This window comes from Poeciliopsis prolifica, unplaced genomic scaffold (assembly GCF_027474105.1).
Source record: "Poeciliopsis prolifica strain line A6 unplaced genomic scaffold, Auburn_PproV2 SCAFFOLD096, whole genome shotgun sequence".
Taxonomy (NCBI): domain Eukaryota; kingdom Metazoa; phylum Chordata; class Actinopteri; order Cyprinodontiformes; family Poeciliidae; genus Poeciliopsis; species Poeciliopsis prolifica.
In genome coordinates, this window is record NW_026562471.1 from 84,896 (window position 1) to 106,692 (window position 21,797).

Here is a 21,797-nt window from a genome sequence, read left to right on the forward strand (position 1 = left end):
TTATGCATTAGAAGACAACAGATCATGATTAATTATTGGATAAATTTAAAAGGACATAAAGAAGATCATCCAGTTAAGAAAGTATTACGAAATTGTTGGGAAAAAGGAAAGGAAAAAAAAATAGTTTTGGGAGGGATGGCCATGACAGAGCAAAAACATTTAATATACATGACTAAGAATTTTGTCCAGCAGTATTGAGGCCTTTGAGACCTATATGGACATGGACATAAATTTTCATAGACATATCACTATCAAATATTAAGAAAGGAAATATAACAGATATTTGCCAAGATTTCTATGATCAAATACAGAATCAATGTAATGATTATTTGCAAATGTATGCTGTTGGTTTGAAAGACCCAAAAAATGAAACAACTAGTCTAGCAGTAGTGATTCCTGAGTTAAAGATTAATATTTCAAAAAGAACATCTAATTATCTGAGTATATATTTGCAGTAGAATTATGTGCTATAATATTTGCTTTAGAATGGGTGGAGGATACTAATATAAATAAAATAATAGTTTGTAGTAATTCACTATCTGCATTGTTGAGTATTGAAAAGGGATGTACAAAAAATCATCAAAATATATTATATGAGGTTATGGCTGTTCATCAGAGAATATGTGAAAAAAATTAAAATGTAATATTATTTTGGACTCCTGCTCATGTAGGTATTTTGAGTAGTGAAATAGGTAGGCTAAGGAGGCTATTATAAAAAGAAGATATTGATAAGCCAGTAAAGTTATCTAAATCTGAAGGTAAAAGTTAGGTGGGATAATGAAATAAATGGAAGGCATTTATATAGGATTCAAAATACAGTTGATGTAGTAAGGATTAGAGGAATAAACAGGAGGGAGGAGATAATTATAAATAGAATAAGAACCAATCACAGTTTTTTAAATGGAACACTTTTTAAGTAGTTAGTGTGATTCTGTAGAAACAATGGAACATGTTTTTATTGGTTGTAAAAAATAGGTAAATCAAAGAAGATTATTAAAAACCGAATTAGATTTCAATAGAAAAATGACATTTGAGAATGTGGTTGATTGGTTAAATAGTATTGAGGGGAAAAATAAGATTTTTCGTTTTTTTAAAAAGACTGGGATCAATATAAATTTGAGATATAGATTTTAGGATCCTATAGATGGCAGCAGTGTAACAATAATGAATGCAAACTGCCGTTAAAATCAAAAGAAGAAGAAGAAGAAAAAAAAAAGAAGAAGAAGAAGAAGAAGAAGCACACTCCATACCAGTTAGTGGCGGTAATGCTACTAAAAGTTTGTTGCCAACCGCCAATAAATCGAAGAAGAAGAAGCAAAAACTGCAACTCCGCTGGATAGTATTGTATCGGCAGATTCGTTTTAAAGCATCTGTTGATCAGGTACTGTCAATACCTCGCCTGGATCAGTTCACACGTGAGTCTACTTCAGGTGAATTCAGCGTTGTACTAAGAAAAGCAGCAGAAAAAGTTCCCCATTGTTACCGATTAACAGGTTTGGACATCCGATAGCGTCGGCTACTGGTAGCTACCGTCATGGCTGCCGTAGATTTAAACGCTTCACCTTAAATTGAAAAAGGCCTTCCCAAATCTTATCTGTTTTGGTATTTTTAAAAATCACCCTGCATTAAAATACTACTAATTCATTTTGGTATGGAGTCAAGTATTGTTTTTTTTTTTTTTTTTGTTTGTTTTTTTTTTTAAACAAAAATAACGTTAGAAAACACAATTCTCATTTTTAAAATAACCCATAGAGACTTGCTCGGCAAGTCCACAACCTGGACTGGTCTTTGTGAAACGGAAAAAGCCTGGATGAACTGATGGGGCTGATCTCTGATCCCAGATCTTATAATTTGACTTTTGTGAGTCAGCCCTCAGGTATCACTAATGGGTGTTTACTTTTAACAAAACTTGTTCCATTGGTTCCTAACTGGTTCTGCATAACTTGAGCAAAAATGTCACAGCAGTGTCGGTGTATAATGATGAAGCCACATTTTAGCTCGTCTATTTTCTGTGTTCTTTCGTATCTCACCATCAAGGGCAGTTAGCCCATCCAGCTGAACAACTATAGTTTTATCATGGGACATGTGACTACACCATGTTCCAAATTATTATGCAAGTGATATTTTCTCACATTTTCTTAAATGGTCAATGCAAATGATGGTCAGTGTAATTTTAAGTCGTAAACTATTACAGTATAAATCAAATTTTACTGTACAAAGCTCCCCATGAGAATAGTATTTTTTTCAAAAATAAAAAACTCAAAATGCACTGTTCCAAATTTTTATGCACAGCAGATTTTCTTAACATTTAATGGATTATAAAGAACTTCAAACGGTCATTCTTTGAATGTGCAGCATTAAGTGGCCACATGTACTAAAATCAAAAGTTATTTCAATCAAAAACATCTTAGCAGACCAAGTTACATATTAACACAGGATCCCTTCTTTGATATCACCTGCACAATTCTTGCATCCATTGAATTTGTGGAAAGTTTCTGCTTGAATTTCTTTGGAGGATGTCAGAAAATCTTCCCAGAGCTGCTGTTTGATATGAACTGCTTTCCACCCTCAGATCTTCTGCTTGAGGTAACTCCAAAGGTTCTTAATAGGGGTGAGGTCAGAGGTCAGAGGAGGATGGTGACCACACCATGAGTTTCTCCCCTTTTATGCCGGTGTCAGCCAATGACACAGTGGTATTCCTCATAGCATGAGATGGTGCATTGTCATGCATGAAGATGATTTTGCTACTGAAGGTACGGCTCTTCGTTTTGAACCATGAAAGAAAGTGATCAGTCAGAAAGTAGATATACTTTGCCAGGTGGTCATTTTCACACCTTTGGGGACTCTGAAGGGGCTGACCAGCTCTCTCTCTCTCTCTCCCCATGATTTCGGCCCAAAGCATGACTCCACCTCCTCCTTGATGACATCACAGCCATGTTGGGATGTGGTGGCCGTCCACCACCAGTCCACTACTGCGTCTATCTGGACCATCCAGGGTTGCACAGCAGTCATCAGTGAACAAGTCTGTTTGAAAATGAATCTTCATGTACGGCTGGGCCCACTGCGAGCGTTTCTGTTTGTGAGCTGGTTAGGGGCCCAATAGTAGGTTGACGCACCACAAGCCTCTGGAGGATCCTCCACCTTGAGGCTCTAGAGGCAGCAGCAGCTTCAAATAACTGTTTGCTGCTTTTTAAGGGCATTTCAACAGCTGCTCTCTTAATCCCATGAATTTGTCTAACAGAAACCTTCCTCATTATGCCTTTCTTTGTTCTGAATCAGCCACAAATCTCTTCACAGTACCGTAACGCTTCAGTTTTCATTAAACATCTAATATTTTCATACCTTGTCATACGGCACTACACTATCTGATGATTTTCATCAGCAGAGTTTCTTTCTCTTTCCCACATTGCTTGAAATCTGTGGCCTGCTTAATAATGTGGAACATCCTTCTTCAGTAGATTTGCTTTAATTGAGCTCACCAGACAAACTAATCAAGCAACTCTCTGAAATTAACTATAGTGATTCAAAGAGCCTGACGCAAAATACCATTTAATAGCACAACAAAGAATGTAATCTTTATGACACTTACATCCAATTTGCATAATAATTTGGAACATGGTGTACATGACACCCAGTGTATGATATCCAGGTAGTTTTTGGCTGTTGCAGGATGTGAAGTGCACAATTCAGAGACTGAGGTCCAGACAAAAGTCATGGAGCAAAAACAATCTTAAATACATCTGCAGACGGAGAGTAAAAATCCACTGCATTAGGCGAAAATCATTCTGCTCTAACGAACTCAGAGTTGCATAGTTGCTTTATTCACCTCTCTCTGCTAACAGAGGCGGAGACTCAATCTTCTAAGACCAAACAAAAGAAACAAAGGAAAACAGACGGAACAGTTCAACCTTACACACTCATTCACTATCATGTCTACGGGATTCGAAAACTAAACACTCCATCTCCATGCAGGGAAGACCTCGGGAAAAACAGCAAGTTCCCAGATAACCCGTCTGGGAAACTTCAACAGACACATCTTGTTCAATTAGTTAGTACACCCTCTGCAGCTGCACGAGAAAACATATTGACTATGTTACTGTATGATGCAAATGATAGATTTTCTCTTTAAAGAAAAATCTACTTCACAAGTATCGTAGACATTGCTTTTGCTATGGGTATTGAAAATCATCATATTGTGCAGCATTACTGCAAATTCTATTTATTTTCTACTTTCTTGTAGTAGTTAATTATCTTACTGATTATCTTTGTGACATATTTTAGAATGAGCTTTGTTGTTGACTGCATTTTATCTTGATGTGGCAGTAAATCTAAACACACTAAGCATAAGTGGTTCATCTTTCCAAAGGTTTGGACTAGATATTGTGCTTCTGTGTTTGCAGACTTCAGCTATGCTGACATGTGAAATCTGTGGTGAGGAGATATTGTTGGAGGAAGACATGAAGTCACATCTCTTTCTTTGCCACATAGAAGATGATCTGCACTTTCCCCTCCGTACTCTGTCAGGAGTTGATGATGCTGAAGTCTGTTACCACATTACATCTGCACATCCTAGAGAGCAGCAAAGAATCCAAGACCCCACTCACCACCCATGTGGTTCAGCTTTACCTGACAGGACAGAAACAATTAGAAGTGAAGGCCAGGAGTCCCAAACCTGTCAGTCCATAGGAGCTGTTGATCAAGCAGGACAGCTTACATCTAACTTTGCCTCTGCTGTTAACACAGAGCATCAGTGTTCATCACCTGGAGACTATGCAAACTCCACTGCAGCCTCAAAAACACAGGTTGATAAAATCTCAGACCAAAATAATGCAAATGTCCTGAAAGATGAACTTCACCAAACCCAACCTTTATTAGCAGGTAACTTTTATTTTCATGACCTTTTTTCTTTTTATTCGGCTTTTGTATAAAATTGAGCTTCTTTATTTTTATTCTAGAGAAGCTGTTCTCCTGCCCCATGTGTCCACTGGTCTACAGTTGCGACTTCCTCCTGCAGGAACATGTTGAGCTGCATCTTTTGGAACAGCACTCAGGTAATTGTTCTACATCCCACCGGGATTTCCATGGACTATGGTCAGACGCTGAAAGAAGCGCCGGTGTTGGAAACGTTAACAACGCTAATAGAATTCTGGAGGCCAGGCTGAGTGGAAAAACTCATAGATCTCCCATCCCACTCTACTCCTCACAAACAATAGATTCATCATCAATGGGCTTGAATGAAGAGCAGATGCTTCTGTCAACATTTACATCCGTGACTTTTGTGTAGAAGTCGTGTCATGCAAGAATAGGACTGAACCATCTCCTCTCTTTCCTGGAGTGGAAAGAGTACCGTCCATCAAGACAGGAGAGTGTTGCTCGGGGTCATTGGGGCAGAAGAACAGGTTGTCAAATGCATGGTCCAGACATGGTCTCTCCATGTCTCTCCAGAGTCCAGAGCAGCCTTGAAGAAGCCCAGCAGCTGTTCCCCCTTCTGCCTCTAGAAGCTTTGTAAAAAAGAGTCTGAAAAACATTTATTTGATTTTATTTCCCAGATCATACTTCTGTCTAGTCTTATGATTGGATTGTATATAAATGCCCAAGCAGAGTTGTACTATTAGTTTTGTTGCACTGCTTTACTGTGCAATGACAATAAATCTAATCTAATTTCTAAATGCAGACAGTCTACAAAGCAGTTATATGTATTTAGCAATATATTAGTATTTGAATAATATTTGTCTTCATTTTGTTTTAATCTACATAAGTGTATATATGTATTTACAGTCACAGTTTTTGAGTATTTTTTTCTGGATTCTCTTGAAGCATTGTTGTAAATTCACTGTTGTCTCTTTGTGCAACAACAATAAAGTAAGTTTGATTAAATGCATTTAGTTACCCCCCTCCGCTTAGCATATTTTGGGCAGTACATGGGTCAGCGTACACAGTCACAACCCAACACAAACAAACATATCTCTACTGACTGGCATATTTTATTACAGAAATGACTTAGGTGGTGCATTACTCTGCTAATCCTACATAATTGAATGAAATCATATTTTCAAATGTATTTATCTCATCAGTGCTCTTCTAAAACCAGCATTTGGGGAAACACTACAGCTGTTCGTTTAGGTTTTGGTGCATAGATCATCAATTATTTTTTATCAACGTGAATCAGACTGGACAATGGATGGATAACTCCTTCCATTTAAACTATTGAAAATAATACTTGCACCCAGTCAACCGTGTATAGAGGTAGAAACTTTATTGTATGATGATTGGCTTTTATTTTTCCTCACTTTTCTCATCAATTGAGCTAAAACTATAAAACTATTGTATTAACTGTGACATGTTTTATTTCTGCCTGTTTTTTTAGGAGAGAGGTCATTCCAGTGCCCAATATGCTTAGCTGTCTACAGCAACAGCTTCTGTCTGCAGGAACATGTAGAACTGCACTTTGACCATGAACTGTTCATGGACCAATCAGGTGAGGAGTGTGTATACTCATTCAGTTCAATTCAAAAATACTTTATTGATCCCAAAAGGAAGTTAAATGTTGTTGTAACTCAAATCAATTCAGATTCTTCAAAGAGTTATTGAAGATTATGATGACAGGAAATGTGAGCTGAGTCTCTAAATGGCAGAAATTGGCAAAAACTATCCTTTCTTAGTTGAATTAAATATCAATTTGTCAGTTATACTGTTAACTGGTTTATCTGGGAACCCTGGGATGGGGCCTAAAACATAATGCCTGGCTTGGAGGTACCTGAAAATGAGACGTGGGGAGATTGAATTGAGAAGACAGCTGTGCAAAAGAGGCAAATTTATCTTCAATGAAAAGATCTTAGATCTCATGCCTTTTTTGAACCAAATATTAAAAGTGGCATCGATGAGGGGAAAAAAACATCGGATGGTATTGTATTGGAAAGTCTCATATTTCAAAGACCAAAGTATTTCTAAATTGTAAGTAAATTCTGAACTGGAATAGTGATCGTCCAGTTTATGGAAAAAGGTGCAGATGCTCCGAATACTGAAGATAGAAATTGAGTCACAACCCAAATAGGATTATAATAATATGTCCAGAATGACAAACATCACAAATTAGTTGCCCGGTAATAGTGTCTATAATTTGGAAGGGCCACTCCACCATCTTGTTTTGATTTCTGAAGATGATCTTTTCACAAGTGTGGCTTCTTTCCATTCCAAATGTATGTTAATATAATAGAATCAAGTTTTTTTTTTTAAATAGGCTTTTGAAAGAAACATGGGGAGGAAATGGAACAAGTGTGTAACTTTGGGTCGCTGTATGTGTGAAATATGATTTGTAAACAGTAAAAAAAAATTAAATAAAAAAAAGTGCGTAACTCAGGTCACTTGGAAATGTGTGGTCAAATGCACAGAAAATGTGCATTCCTAATACACTTTTAAATATTAAGAAAGTCTGAACACAAAATAAAAGTACACAGACACAATTACAATTTCTACAAACATAATATTTCTACACACACACAGATTTAGATTTTTTTTAACCAAATATGATAATTACATATCATATTTGGTTAGGGTTAAGGGTAACCAAATATGATGCCACCTGCACCTACAAATGTTAAATAACTATGCACAAGTAAGCTGATACACACAGACAAAACTGGATTTTTGAGACTCATTTTATGATTCCAAAGAGCCTCGTATTCGTCCGTAAGTGGTGCATTTAAATGTTGGTGGAAAGCTGGATCATCTGATTTTTGTTCGGAGTCTATTATCCTCTGAATGTACTTGTGCCAAAGTGGGAAAGATCTTTTGTTGATATATGGAATACCTCAGCACTTCTTCTCAAAACTCCAAAATGGTTTATAGACATACAGATTTTTCTATATAGAAAAATTCCATTTCTAAGTTCAATTGTTTGGCCACACTGTTATTTTTCTTTTTAGCAACCTTATGCATCTCCCATACAGTTTAAAAGAAACTTCAGAGGTCACATTGACATCCAGGAGCAGATAGATTTGGTATGACAAAAATTTTAGAAAGTTTTCATCAGATAGTAAAAGAATTAAACCTCCAGTGCCTCCTGGGAGCTTTTGCTTCAAGTATATTAGGTTTAAGCACCAGTCAAATATTACTATGGTACCATATTCACATGATTGGACATCTGTAATAAGTTTGTCTATAAAAAAATAATCAATTCTGTTTGGTGAGTAAAAGAAAAAAAAGGAATATTGTCTTTCGTTTGGGTGTAAAAACGGCCTGAATGCCATATCCTGCAAGAAAAGACTGTAAATAGGAAGCTGATTTGGAAGTGCTATAACCTAGTCTCACTGATGATCGATCCAGTCCAGGGTCAGATCGAAATCCCCACCCATAATGAGCTGATGCGACTTTTTACAAGGAAGCAGTTTAATAAAGTGAGAAAAGAATTGGAGGTAATCAAAATTTAGAGCAATTACATTTGCCAGTGTGACATTGTTGTTATATAGTTTACTTTTTACTATTAAAAAAAAAAGCCCCGTGGGATCTAATAGTGAAGAAGACGGTGTAAAGGCCTCACTCAACCACATTTGAAGCAGATATTCTGGATTTTTAAGATGAGTTTTCTAGAGAAAACGCTGTAACTGTACATCCAAACTTTTAAGAAGGGGGAAAGCTCCTGTTCTGATTTTTAACATTCCAAGTAACAAAACCAAAATTTTTTGTCATATTCACTTCATCAACACAACTGGGGACCAATACAGTAAACTATTAAACATAAGACAAAATACAAAACCCTGCAGAACTACAGCCTCTGAACATGGTGCTTTACCAACTGAGCAGCACCAGCAACCCATATTGTAGTGATGACATGCTTATGGTGGAATGTTGGAAAGAGCAGGAGCTGTGTAAAGTCAAACTTCTTTTAAGTTAGGTTTTATATACAGCATTTTTGTAACAAAGGACGGTAACGTAGTTACTTGCATGCACTATAAAATAGCAATATGATCCACCTTTTAAGACAAAGTACATGATCACTACTAACACTCCTTTCTAGAAACTGAAAATGAGTTAGTGCTGTACATTCTGGGATTCAGAGTTTTTAAAGCACTTTCTCTGTCATTCTGTCCTTCATAGCTTTAGTCATCAATAACAAATGATGACAAAAGGGATTCAGTTCTGCTGTCAGTGCTGGACTATACCTTTGGATGTGCAGGACGTTGCCATCAGAGGAGCCATGTTTTTGTGGGTTTGCTCATTTCAGCACAGAGGCCTCAAGAATGTGCTCACATAGATTTACTCCTCACTCAGCTGACAGGTGACTTTACTGTCTAATCAGCAACACAGTCTTAAGTTGTGCACATGATTTATTTAGATCCAGTTCATACTGGTGTCTTGGTACCAGGTACTTCACAGAAAAAGCTTAGAAAAGGACGGACTTCTTAACATGAGAGGTACACAGGAAACATCCTGAAACAACACTGGCATATAAGGCTGCTAAAATGATAGTAGAAACCATCTGCATTTACTGTATTAGTAATCCAGCAAATTTTTAAGATGTGTAAAAACAAAAGTTAAATGTGTTTCTACAGGAAGTCTTAACTGTGACCTAATGCTGGCAAAAGAGCTTCAACATGAAGAGGAGCTAAAGAGAAAGCGAGAGGAGGCCCAACTGGAGAGAGAGGAGTTCAAGAAGCTGCAGGTTGGATTCCCCAGGCATGTTCTATCTTCACTGATAGGTTTGAATATATTACAAACATGATCCAACTCAATTACACACCCTTTGGATTATGAGTCCTATGCCTATTTCTAAAAACTGCTCAGTGTTTTCTGTTATATTCTTGTACACTATACTATTTTTGCTATTATTCTTCACCTTTTTTTGTGTATATATTTTTTAACTCTTAAGAACTTTTTTGTGAATTTAGAAGGTAATGTTCTGTAGTTAGACAGACGTTGATGTTTTCTAAATTACAGCATGTATAAATTGTCTTAGCTTTAGACAAATGTAAGAAACAGCTGATGAGTACCGGCAGGCGAATCGGCAAGCAGCTCTGGTGGTTGGAGAGGCGAAAACTCGACCGTGGGAGGCCATGGAGAAAGACTTCTGCACGGCTTTGAGGCGATTCTGGTCCCAGGAGGGGAAAACAGTGCAGCACCAAAACTATTTTTAGTGAGGATGGTGTGCTGCAGACCTCGACTCGGGATGTTGTGGGCAGAATACTTCGAAGTATGAGTATGTGCTATATGAGAAGACCTTCTCAATCCCACCAACATGACTTCCATTGAGAAAGCTGAGCCTGTGGTGTCTGGGTCGGGCTCTCCAATCTCTGGGCACGAGGTCGCCGAGGTGTTTAAAAACTCCTTGGTGGCCGGGTCCCGGGGGTGGATGAGATTCGGCCGGAGTTCCTTAAGGTTCTGGATGTTGTAGGGTTGGTTTGGTTGACGCAACAGATGGATTGGTGCAGCATCTGCAGGGAAGTGGGGGCTGTACCGGTTTGTCGCAGTGAAGAGAGAGCTGAGCCAAAAAGCGAAGCTCTCGATTTACCGGTCGATCTACAGTCCTACCCTCATCTGTGGTCATGAGCTTTGGGTCATGACCAAAAGAACGAGATCACGGATACAAGTGGCCGAAATGGGTTTTCTCTGTAGGGTAGCTGGGCTACGGACCCCAGGCACCGTAGTCATCCGGGAGGGACTCAGAGTAGAGCCGCTGCTCCTCCACATCGAGACGAGCCAGTTGAGATGGCTCAGGCATCTGGTCAGGGCATCTTTGTAACTGTCAGAACAACAGGAAGAAGAGCGTCCAGGAGGATAAGCCTTGTACTGTATGAACCAGAAAAACAGTATGTGTTGGGATAACCCAGCACATACTGTTGGTTCCTTGATGCCTCCCTCCCACTCTGATACATAATGAAGCCACTTCTTTACAGTTTTGCTGAAGTGTTTGTCAGTCTGTGTTGGGACAAACTGCTGCTGAGCAGCAGCTGAAAACACAAAAATAAGAGTGAGGAAGGTGCCGGTGAGAAAGATTTGAAACTCATTGAAATATTAAATATTGTACTGGTTATAGGTATGAGAACATACACACAAACCGTACGCCCCATTTGTACACTCAGTTAAATTTATAAGGACATGCCAAGGAATATTCATGAATATCTAACTTAATGTTAGTTGACATATAATCACATTTACCTGTGAAGCTGCAGCATAGGCACAAAACAATGCAATTATTTTCAATAAACACAGTTGAGACAAAAGTAATATCACAAAATATTCTATCAAAGTTCTCAGAGTAGAATTCAATTCAGAATCAGGTTGCAGACAAGCCAGCAGCAAAGGGGCTGTGTGGTTGGGTCAAACCACTGGGGTAAAAAGGGGAGGTGGGCCGCGCCACTGCTTGGAGTGACTTGTTGATGTTTTTGTGTCAACACATTATGCAGTCAGTCAGTAATAATATTTACAGATAGGTAAGAAAATGTACAGAAAGGAATCACAACCCTCTGTCCTCAACATATAGTGCTTAATTTAAGATGTGATAAACCCTGGTTTTAATCAAAACTTCCCACCCAGAGCTCAATGAGGAATATGGCAAACAGCAGACTTAATATTGATTAGCAGTTTTTCCTGACTCTGGTTCTCAAGTTCCACTGACCTGCCTGTTTCAGATGTTCCTCTGCTTCAACACACCCCATTATTTGCCTGAGCATATAACAATCAGGTTTGGCTTGATTGCAATTCAGCCACTACTGGTGGCTGGTAGAAGTCATGGGTGCTGAAGCACTTGCAGGGCAGTGCCTTGAAGACCAGGGTTGAAAAACACTGGACTTGTTGTCGTCTTTTCAATCATTAGAATTCGCCCATAAGACATTGATTCTATGACATCTTTACAACATTAGTTAATTGGCTAGAATTGGATGATGGTTTGACGGTTGATCCACCGTTAATCGTCGACCTTCTCCATAATTTCAACCTTTTTGACCATAATTCAACGTTGAATCAACATCTCTTGCTATCTGGGACGTTAGTTTTTTTTTATTACTTTAAAAGAATAACGGAGCAAAGAACTTAAAAAAAAATAAACATTTCTGATTTTAAGCACCGTTTTCTTGATGTTCAGAGGCAGTTTGGCTTGGATGGCAGAGGAGGTTACCGACGGCAGATGGAGAGGAGCTTGGAGAGAGCTGTGGTTAGTGGCCATCTGCCACCAGTCGATTTTCACCTGAAGAAAGCTGATATGATGGAGTCTCTGGCCTCAGGGGTTGATGATGGCTCAAGCAGAACCCAGGGTATGCTTCTTTTAGATATTGTGACCTAAAATCTAAGTTTCAACAGAAACAGAAGCTGACAACAAAAGGATCTGCGTCCAATTTCACGTTCTGAAATTCTCGAACGTGAATTTACTGCAGTCATTCTCAGTCTGAGAGTGAAGTGCTCTGTTCAGAATAATCAGACCAATCAGATCTCTGACTGATGATGGAGCTGATTATTTGTGTATCCCAGTTATTTTAACAGGGAACTTATAGATGTTTTACTAGTAAAAAGTAGTAGAGCTTGCTATTGTTCACATGATGGTTTTTAGATAGATTTTATTACAGACTCAAAGTCCAAATTACACTAAAAAAAACAAACAAATGCAATAAAATACTAAAAAGTACAATAAAAATGGCTCCTAGGAATTCAGGAGGCAATCATACCAATGTCTCCAAAGTACAGATGAATATTTTACTGCACTATATTTAACATTCGTCAACAACAGAATAATTCTATTATTAGACTCGTTTACACGACAAATAAATTTACACATAAACTTTCTTAAAACAGCCATTAAAGTCCTGACACGAGCCGATATAAACAGTTCACTGGCACTGGTCCATCTGGGCTTATTTAACAAAAGTCTTAAAGCATCATTATAAGACACCTTCAATCTTTGAAGACTGGCTTTTTTTAAATTGCTCCACAAATGTGAAGTATACAGTGATGTACAATATGATCTGAACAAGTTCAGTTTTACTTCATCAGAACAAAATCCTAACTTACAGACAAGGATATTTGCGTGAGCATATAACATTGGAACCCGTCAGTAAATGTCCGCATCATCAGACAAACGGTCTGTCAGCACATGACTGAGATATTTTACTTCATTTGAGACATTCAATAAAGTCCCAGATAGCTTGAAGTTAAGAAATACCTGATATTTGTCCTCCTTTGTGCAACAGATCAATTGAATTTTGAATTTGATGAATTTAACATCATGTACTTCACCATATGCTGAACAAACATTAAGCAGCTTCTGAAGACCAGCTGAACTTGGACTAAAAATCACTATGTCATCAGCATACATTAAATGATTAATAATAGTATTGCCAATCATGCAGCCAGTTCTACACAGGTTTAGCTATAAAGATTAAATAACATAGGAGATAAAATACTTTCTTGTCAACAACAGAATAATTGCTGACTCCAACCTAGTCTATTTTTAATCTTTATATTACTTTTATTATAAGGCAGGCTTGCTCCCAGTAGCGCTTCAATTATGTCAGAATATAATCCAGTTGTTTCACCTGGCTTCATTTAGGAAATCCCAGAGATGGTGTAGTTTCTCCGGTGCACAACGCTGAAATTCACAATTCTGGGAATGTTGTCCCCGCATTCGTTTAGCACTTGGAGGCAGGTCTTCACATTGTTGATATCCTTTTGTCCCCCTTTATGTTACGCTAAGAAGAAGTGCAGAGCTCATACAGCGTCTTCTTTGATGTTTCTGTCCAGTCTCAGTCAAAAGTGTATTTTATCCTCAACAGTTTTATATATGCATGGTTTTAAGCAAGCTCTAGAAAATGCTGGCGGTCCGGAAGAGTGCGGTAAAACCACGGCACCCATGTGAACAATAACAAGCTCCATCACTTTTTCCCTAAAAGACAACATCAATAAGTTCACAATATTTCCCTGTAGAAGTACATAATCAGCTCCATCATCAGACAAAACTTCCTCACAGCACAAATGAACAGACCAGAGTTTTTTCTTGTTACTATGGATAAAATCATCTTAAAATAACATGGATGGATGGATGGATGGATGGATGGATGGATGGGTGGATGGATGGATGGATGGATGGGTGGATGGATGGATGGATGGATGGATGGATGGATGGATGGATGGGTGGATGGATGGGTGGATGGATGGATGGATGGATGGGTGGATGGGTGGATGGGTGGATGGATGGATGGATGGATGGATGGATGGGTGGATGGATGGATGGATGGATGGATGGGTGGATGGATGGGATGGATGGGTGGATGGATGGATGGGTGGATGGATGCATGGATGGATGTTCAACAATATTTATGCTGTGGTTTTAGACTGCACACTAAGAGCTGTTTTCTGCTTCTTCATTCCTATCCTAAGTTGTTGGGTTCCTCATTATAGCACTGCTATCATAGTGTTGATTTTTTTTACTTTTAAAGAACAAAATGTGTTATTTTGTTCTTACCCAGAAAGTAAACATGTGCATTTAATATTCTCTGAAACAGATTTACATATTGAAATGTTTGCTTTTTACCTGTTGAAGCCTGTGGTGCAAGGACTTATGACCAGTGTACTGAATGTTGGAAAAATAAAATAGGAGTGCTTATTAATTTTGCTGAATTAATCATGCTGTTTATAACTACAGCAAATAGCGTCTTTAGGTTTGCTGCTGCCTTTTATATTGTTCCCAACACCTGAACCATTGACCCTCTCATCACTTTTTCCCAGGGGTCATCAGGGCATTGGAAGATTACTACCAGACTGAATGCAGAGACAGTGTTCATGTGTGGCTGGCTGTTGACACTGACCACTACAGCTCATCTGCAGGCGATAAGGGCTGGGGTTGTGGATACAGAAATTTCCAGATGCTCCTTTCATCCCTGTACAGAATAGACACATATTCTTCAGTTCTACAAGGTACACAACAAGTTACCTTATGTTTGTCTCTAAAAGTATCAGGAGTATCCATGCCTCTCTAATTTTAGAGGAATAGCAGTGGCACATGGGTAAAGCAGAAACTTTAGAAAAAATAGCCCTAAATCTTTGATGTTGCTGTAGAAAATTCAATGACCTTTGACATGTGTCTTTCCCGTTCTCACAACCTACTGTTCTTTTTGATAACTGACAAATAAAGGCCACAAAAATAGTAATTTTGACATTTTGTCCAATTTCAACCTGAAGATCCAATAATTTTCTGGTAAATATAATGTGAGAGATGAACACAATGTAGTGGGAAACTTACAAAAATCCTAAAAGTCTTCTCATTGACTTAGCCCCTTTACTGTGATATTGCTAAATAAAATCTCGGTCAGAGTTTCTGTATTTTGATGGGTTGTGAAGGAGACTGTCATGACACCGTCATAGACATGAGTAAGTCTTCATGAATATTTATCACTATTGTCATAAAGAGTCATTCGTGACACTTTAATGCAAAGTTGACATTACTCAAAATGTCTTTGACAACTTGACCAAGAAATCATAATCTGACATAAGTTTGTTATAAAAGTATTACTGATTCAACTTTAGCTTTATTAATATAAAGCTAAAGTTGAATCAGTAATACTTCTACAACAAATTTATGTCAGATCATGATTTCTCGGTCAAGTTGTCCAAAATCCTAGCTCTTCATGGTGTCTTAAAACACTTGCTTGACAGATTGTTGTGCTTGTTGGAATTCCATGCATATCTTGATACCAATTGCTAACATTGTTTGAGAATGAATAAGATATTTATACTTGCTAATTTAAACAGATTTGGATTTGTTAATGCTCAGTTTTGTACAGGTAGTTGTGAGCTGAGAGGATGATTTTTCACTAATGACCTGTCTGTTATCAAGACTGTATAGCTGTTAAAACAGAAAACCTCTCTCTGCTGTTTTATACCCTAAAAGGAATTTAATGAATTATAATATAATAGTTTTACTGGCAGTGATATAGATTCCAGTTTTGTTCACCTTGCATTGTCCTTCTCCATCAGAAAAGACAATACCTTGTATTCCCCGGGTGCAGAGAATGATTGAAGAAGCCTGGAAGGAAGGGCTTGATCCCCAAGGAGCCTCACACTTCAGTAACGGGTTGCAGAGAACACAGGCTTGGATTGGAGCCACAGAGATATACGTCCTCCTCACCTCACTTGGAATCAGGTTGGAAAGTTTCTCTGCGTTGTTGTTACTGTTCTGAATCTCTTGCTGCATGGTGTGACATTGCTTTAGGAGGATTTTTATGAACCTTTGCAGTGATCCAGATTCAAAGACTTGGCATTTCATTAAGGTTCATTTAGTTTGATACAAAACTTAAAATGTTAAAATGTAGGTTGTGCTTTCAGGGCTGTGTGAAAAGCAATGAGGCATGGTTTTAATTGTCTGTAGCTCCAGATCGAAAATATTTCTGGGCGATGGATGTGCGCTTCAAGGATCTCCTTAATACTGTTCCTATGTCCTCTGCTTCCCAGCAGCCGGGCTCTAGGACTAAATCACCACAAGTCATACTGGAATTGTGGAGTTGCCATGGTGACATGCTGTATTCATGTCACCATGATACAAATGTCCCTCCAGGGCATTGGTTAATGTCAATGTCCCTCCATCATTGAATAAATGGAAGATGATGGATGACAACTGGACACAAGTTGTCTAGTGTCTAGATGATGGGTCCATGGATGATGGATGGATGGGTGGATGGATGATCCATCATCCACCCATCCATCCATCATCCATCTTGATGGATGATGGATGTCTATTTTTTAAAGCTGAAAATGAACTCCTATGTGTTTAATCGCCAGCTGTAGCCTTATGTAGTACAAAAACAAAGTCTAGTAACATTCTCTGATTTTTCTGCAGTGCTTGCATCATAGATTTCCACCAGCCAACTGGCAGCAAGAACACTCATCCCCATTTGTTTGACTGGGTCAAGCAGTACTTTTGTCAGTCCAGTAAGAGCAGCATTCTGTCCCCCGGACTCATCCTGACCAACCTACCCCCACTTTACCTACAACATCAAGGTACACCATATATTTCTGATTGATGAGCTGATTGAGCTCGTTTAAGATTAATATTTTTCTGACAGTTGTCTCAGAATCCAAGTGCAGTACTTACTTGGTATCCTCATACCGATTGTTACAGATCATAACCTAATATGGCTTTGAAACAATTCAACCTTCCAGATGGAGGACCCTCACATGAACATTTTTTAAAATAATATGAGGTTACTTAGAGGCTCGGCATAATCGAGCTGAAGTGCCATAATTGGTTCTGACTGTTGTGGTTGTGTGACGAAAATCACATCCGTCCTCGACACAAATCCCTTCTCAAACTTTAAGTTTCTTTTTTTATCCAAAACTATTGTTTGAAGTATCATCAGTTTGTGGGTGTTTGTTTAGAAGGAACTCAACTTCACCTTCCAGCTGCTGTGTTTTTTTGTCAGACAGCAAGATGGATAGTTTTGAGGAGTTCAGTACTTACTTGGTTCCAGTCTGACCTGAAGAACAGGGACTTCTTTGAGTCAAAAGGTAACTTGTCATCAGAGAAGACAGAAGTCACATATGGGGTGCCTCAAGGTTCAATCTGATTTAATATCTATATGTTCTCTCTAGCGCAGATTATAACAAATAATAAGACTAGTCACCATCACTATGCAGAACACACACAGCTCTGCATTACAATTGCCGCTTTTCCACCGGCTGCCTGGCCCGGCTCGGCTCGGCTCGGCTCGGCCCGGCTCGGCTCTATTTCAGAGTGACCGCTTTTCCATCTGTAGCAGGGTGCCACCTCCTGGCGGTGCGGGGTACCGCCTCCAAGCGCCATGTGCGGTGCTTCGTTACTATGCAACCTAATACGAGTTGTTTTTCTGATACAAAAGAGGAAGAGAGAGCCAAGCTACCGTTTTATAGCCTGATTGTGATTTTTCAAGAAACTGCGCAGCAGCTGATCTCCACCTTGCAGCGGGAGGAAAGCAGGTGGCACAGACGGTGCAGGTGAGCTACTTTAAAACTTTGTAATAGTGGTGAATATAATTGCGCTAATGTTAGTCAGGGTGTTGCAAATAACTTAATAGTGTCAGAATTCATTCATAATATATTTCAATGTGTTTTCAGATGTTGGTAAACTGCAGACCATCGTGGTTCTTCCTGCAGCCTCTGAGTTGTAGGATGTCTCATCCGTGTCCGTCCTCCTGACTGCCAGTCGGTGTTTTACCTTCAGGACGTCCAGAGACCTTCACCTTTCTGGAGCAGCAATCACAGGACCCCAATGTGCTATTGAAACATTTCCAATTAAAAAAAATGTGGCTGATGTTCTGACAGAGTTGAAGTGTTTAACAATCTGTTGTTTTTAACTTCAATTTGATCAAGTTATACTGACAACAAATAAAGCTGTATTCCTTCTAATCTGACTTGTTCTAATTTTAATCAAACCTTCCATGTTTTTACATTATGGGTTAGGGTTAACCCTAACTCTACACTAACTTGTTCCACTAGTGAACTAAGGATATCTTTGCACCTAAAGAGAAGTGATGTAGAGTCAATGCACAGCTTCAGTTATTAGCTGGAAACCAGAAATCAGATCCGAAATCTGGGTGTAGTGATGAACTCTGACCTCAACATTCAGAACCACATAAAGATAGTTGCAATGTCGGCATTCTATCACCTGAAGAACATCTGTAGGATGAGAGGACTAATGTCTCAGTGAGATCTAGAGAAACTCATCCATGCGTTTGTCTTTAAACTTATTGATTTCCGCAACACCGTCTTCTCAGGTCTCCCCAAAAAATCAATCCTCCAGCTCCATCTGACCCAGAACGCTGCTGGAAGTGTTTTACTAAAACCAGGAAGAAGGAGCACATCACCCAGTTCTAAGGTCACTGGCTCCCTGTAGATCAGAGAATAAACTTTAAAACACTTAGTTTGCAAATTACTGAACAGCTCAGCAGACCTGTTGTACCTTGCAGGCCACTAAGGTCTTCTGGTTCTAGTCTTCCCTTCATTCTCAGAAGAGAACCAAACATGGCGAAGCAATATTCGGCTTCTAAGGTCCTCTAATCTGGAACAAACTTCAAGAAAATTGCAAAACAGCTCAAACACAGAGTTCCTTTAGATCACAGGATTCAAACTCCAGTCCTGGAGGGCCGCTGTCCTGCAGTTTTTCCATGTGCCACAGGTACAGAATACTGGAATGAAATGGCTTCATTACCTCCTCCTTGTGTGGATCAGATCTCCAGAGCCTTAATGACCTAATTATTCTATTCAGGTGGTGCAGCAGAGGCACATTGGAAAGTTGCAGGACACCGGCCCTCCAGGACTGGAGTCTGACACCCCTGCTTTAGATCACTGCCACTTGTTCAGTTACCTTCGATTAATATATGGAGAACAGATTAATTCTTGTCTGGACTACAGATTTTCATTACTTTATCCTGGCACTGTAAAGTAATGTCTTTTTTATAAATGGTGTGTTTTGTAAAGCACTTTGAATTGCCTTGTTGTTGGAAAGTGCTGTATTACTAGATTTGACTTATTACCCAGGACACATGTAGAGTTTATACCTAAATATCTTAGTAGATTGCATCATCATTTTCATGTCCGTTTCTCCCTGGAAACTAGAGCTTATATTCACTGTGTACAGTGTAGTCATCAAATGTTCCCAGAGGTCATTCAGTTTTTTTTTCATGGCTTTTAATCTTGTATGATGTGATGTGCACGTCTCTTGAATATGTGCTATACTGCATACTCTCTGTTCATATTGCAGTTTAGAAATCTCAGTTTCCCAGCATGTGGCACATTTGAATCCGTGTCCTCTCCTTTAGGTCACAGCCGAACAGTCGTGGGTTTGGAACAGAGGAAGAATGGCAGCCTGTGCCTCCTGCTTTTGGATCCTGGCTCTTCATCATCTGACACTAGAAAGCTGCTGAACAGGGACACGCGCCCGACTGCTGTTCAGTTTGTCAGGAAGTTCCCCAGAAATCTAAAGCACAAACAGTACCAGCTCGTAGCAGCACAAGGCGTGTTGTCTCCTGAAGAGAAACAGGTGAGATTTCAAACACAAAGCACAGAATTGGAGCCATGGAATCTAAATTTGAACCAATTTGAATTCAAAGTACTTAGGAAGTGATCCGGGTAAGAAGGACTTGTTCTCTCTAAATCAGCCTTCTTTTCTGCTTGCTTTCTTTTCACAGATAAGAATCTTCAACTCCAGAACATTATCTGCTGAAAGGATTCCATGAATGCAAATCATTTTTTTATATACTATAATTGATATACTACAAAATTGATGTCCAACTTTAAACTTTCTAATTAAACAGTTTTATCTTTTGCAGTCTTACTTTCATGATGTCATGATTTTCGTCTATGGTAGTTGTCTTTTAACGATACAAAATATTGAATCCTTTTGGAATCAGGTTATTTGCACATATTTTAAAGGAATCCAAGATTCGTTGAAAATGTTGACCTAAACATGTTGCAGTTTTTCTATTGCTGTTTGTGATGTGTAATGATTCTTCATTACTTCAAAAATGTAATATTTTTCACCCATGGAGGTCACCATTTTTTCACCTGTGCAATGCATGCCGGGTTGATGACCCAGTTGTAAAGGCTAACTTTACCCAAGTTGTTGTTTATCATATTACATTTGACTGGTGCAATTTTAGATAATGCCACACTGTGTCACTGTCGGATGTACACTACCGTTCAAAAGTTTGGGGTCACATTGAAATGTCACTAAAAGCACTGTACTTTTCAATGAAGATAACTTTAAACCAGTCCTAACTTTAAAGAAATACACTCTATACATTGCTAATGTGGTAAATGACTATTCTAGCTAAAAATGTCTGGTTTTTGGTGCAATATCTACATAGGTGTATAGAGGCCCATTTCCAGCAACTATCACTCCACTGTTCTAATGGTACAATGTGATTGATCATTGGCTCAGAAGGCTAATTGATGATTAGAAAACCCTTGTGCAATCATGTTCACACATCTGAAAACAGTTTAGCTCCTTACAGAAGCTACAAAACTGACCTTCCTTTGAGCAGATTGAGTTTCTGGAGCATCACATTTGTGGGGTCAATTAAATGCTCAAAATGGCCAGAAAAAGTGAACTTTCATCTGAAACTCGACAGTCTATTCTTGTTCTTAGAAATGAAGGCTATACCATGCGAGACATTGCTAAGAAATTGAAGATGTCCTACAATGGTGTGTACTATTCCCTTCAGAGGACAGCACAAACAGGCTCTAACCAGAGTAGAAAAAGAAGTGGAGGCCGCGTTGCACAACTAAGCAAGAAGATAAGCACATTAGAGTCTCTAGTTTGAGAAACAGACGCCTCACAGGTCCCCAACTGGCATCTTCATTAAATAGTACCTGCAAAACATCAGTGTCAACATCTACAGTGAAGAGGCGGCTGCGGGATTCTGGGCTCCAGGGCAGAGTGGCAAAAAAAGCCATATCTGAGACTGGCCAATAAAAGAAAAAGATTAAGATGGGCAAAAGAACACAGACATTGGACAGAGGAAGACTGGAAAAAAGTGTTGTGGATGGATGAATCCAAGTTTGAGGTGTTTGGATCACAAAGAACGTTTGTGAGACGCAGAACAAATGAAAAGATGCTGGAAGAATGCCTGACACCATCTGTTAAGCATGGTGGAGGTAATGTGATGGTCTGGGGTAGCTTTGGTGCTGGTAAGGTGGGAGATTTGTACAGGGTAAAAGGGATTCTGAAAAAGGAAGGCTATCACTCCAGTTTGCAACGCCATGCCATACCCAGTGGACAGCGCTTGATTGGAGCCAATTTCATCCTACAACAGGACAATGACCCTAAACACACCTCCAAA

General features: G+C 38.9%; 1 protein-coding gene across 7 annotated transcripts; it reads left to right on the top strand.

Annotated features, from left to right (window-relative positions):
- Positions 1-1,231: 1,231 nt before the first annotated feature.
- Positions 1,232-20,290, top strand: zufsp (zinc finger containing ubiquitin peptidase 1). 7 transcript variants are annotated; one of them, XM_055023192.1, is made up of 13 exons: positions 1,232-1,415; positions 2,573-2,753; positions 2,900-3,046; positions 4,401-4,878; positions 4,956-5,051; positions 6,368-6,478; positions 9,552-9,661; positions 12,080-12,248; positions 14,713-14,901; positions 15,961-16,126; positions 16,820-16,980; positions 19,776-19,996; positions 20,145-20,290. In XM_055023192.1, exons 2-13 carry the CDS (start codon positions 2,730-2,732, stop codon positions 20,190-20,192), a joined length of 1,920 nt encoding a protein of 639 aa, XP_054879167.1. In that variant the 5' UTR covers positions 1,232-1,415; positions 2,573-2,729; the 3' UTR covers positions 20,193-20,290. The 7 variants fall into 7 exon arrangements, with proteins under 7 accessions (XP_054879167.1, XP_054879169.1, XP_054879168.1 ...); XM_055023194.1 differs by having other exon boundaries at positions 2,900-3,022; XM_055023193.1 differs by having other exon boundaries at positions 1,232-1,381.
- Positions 20,291-21,797: the final 1,507 nt, after the last annotated feature.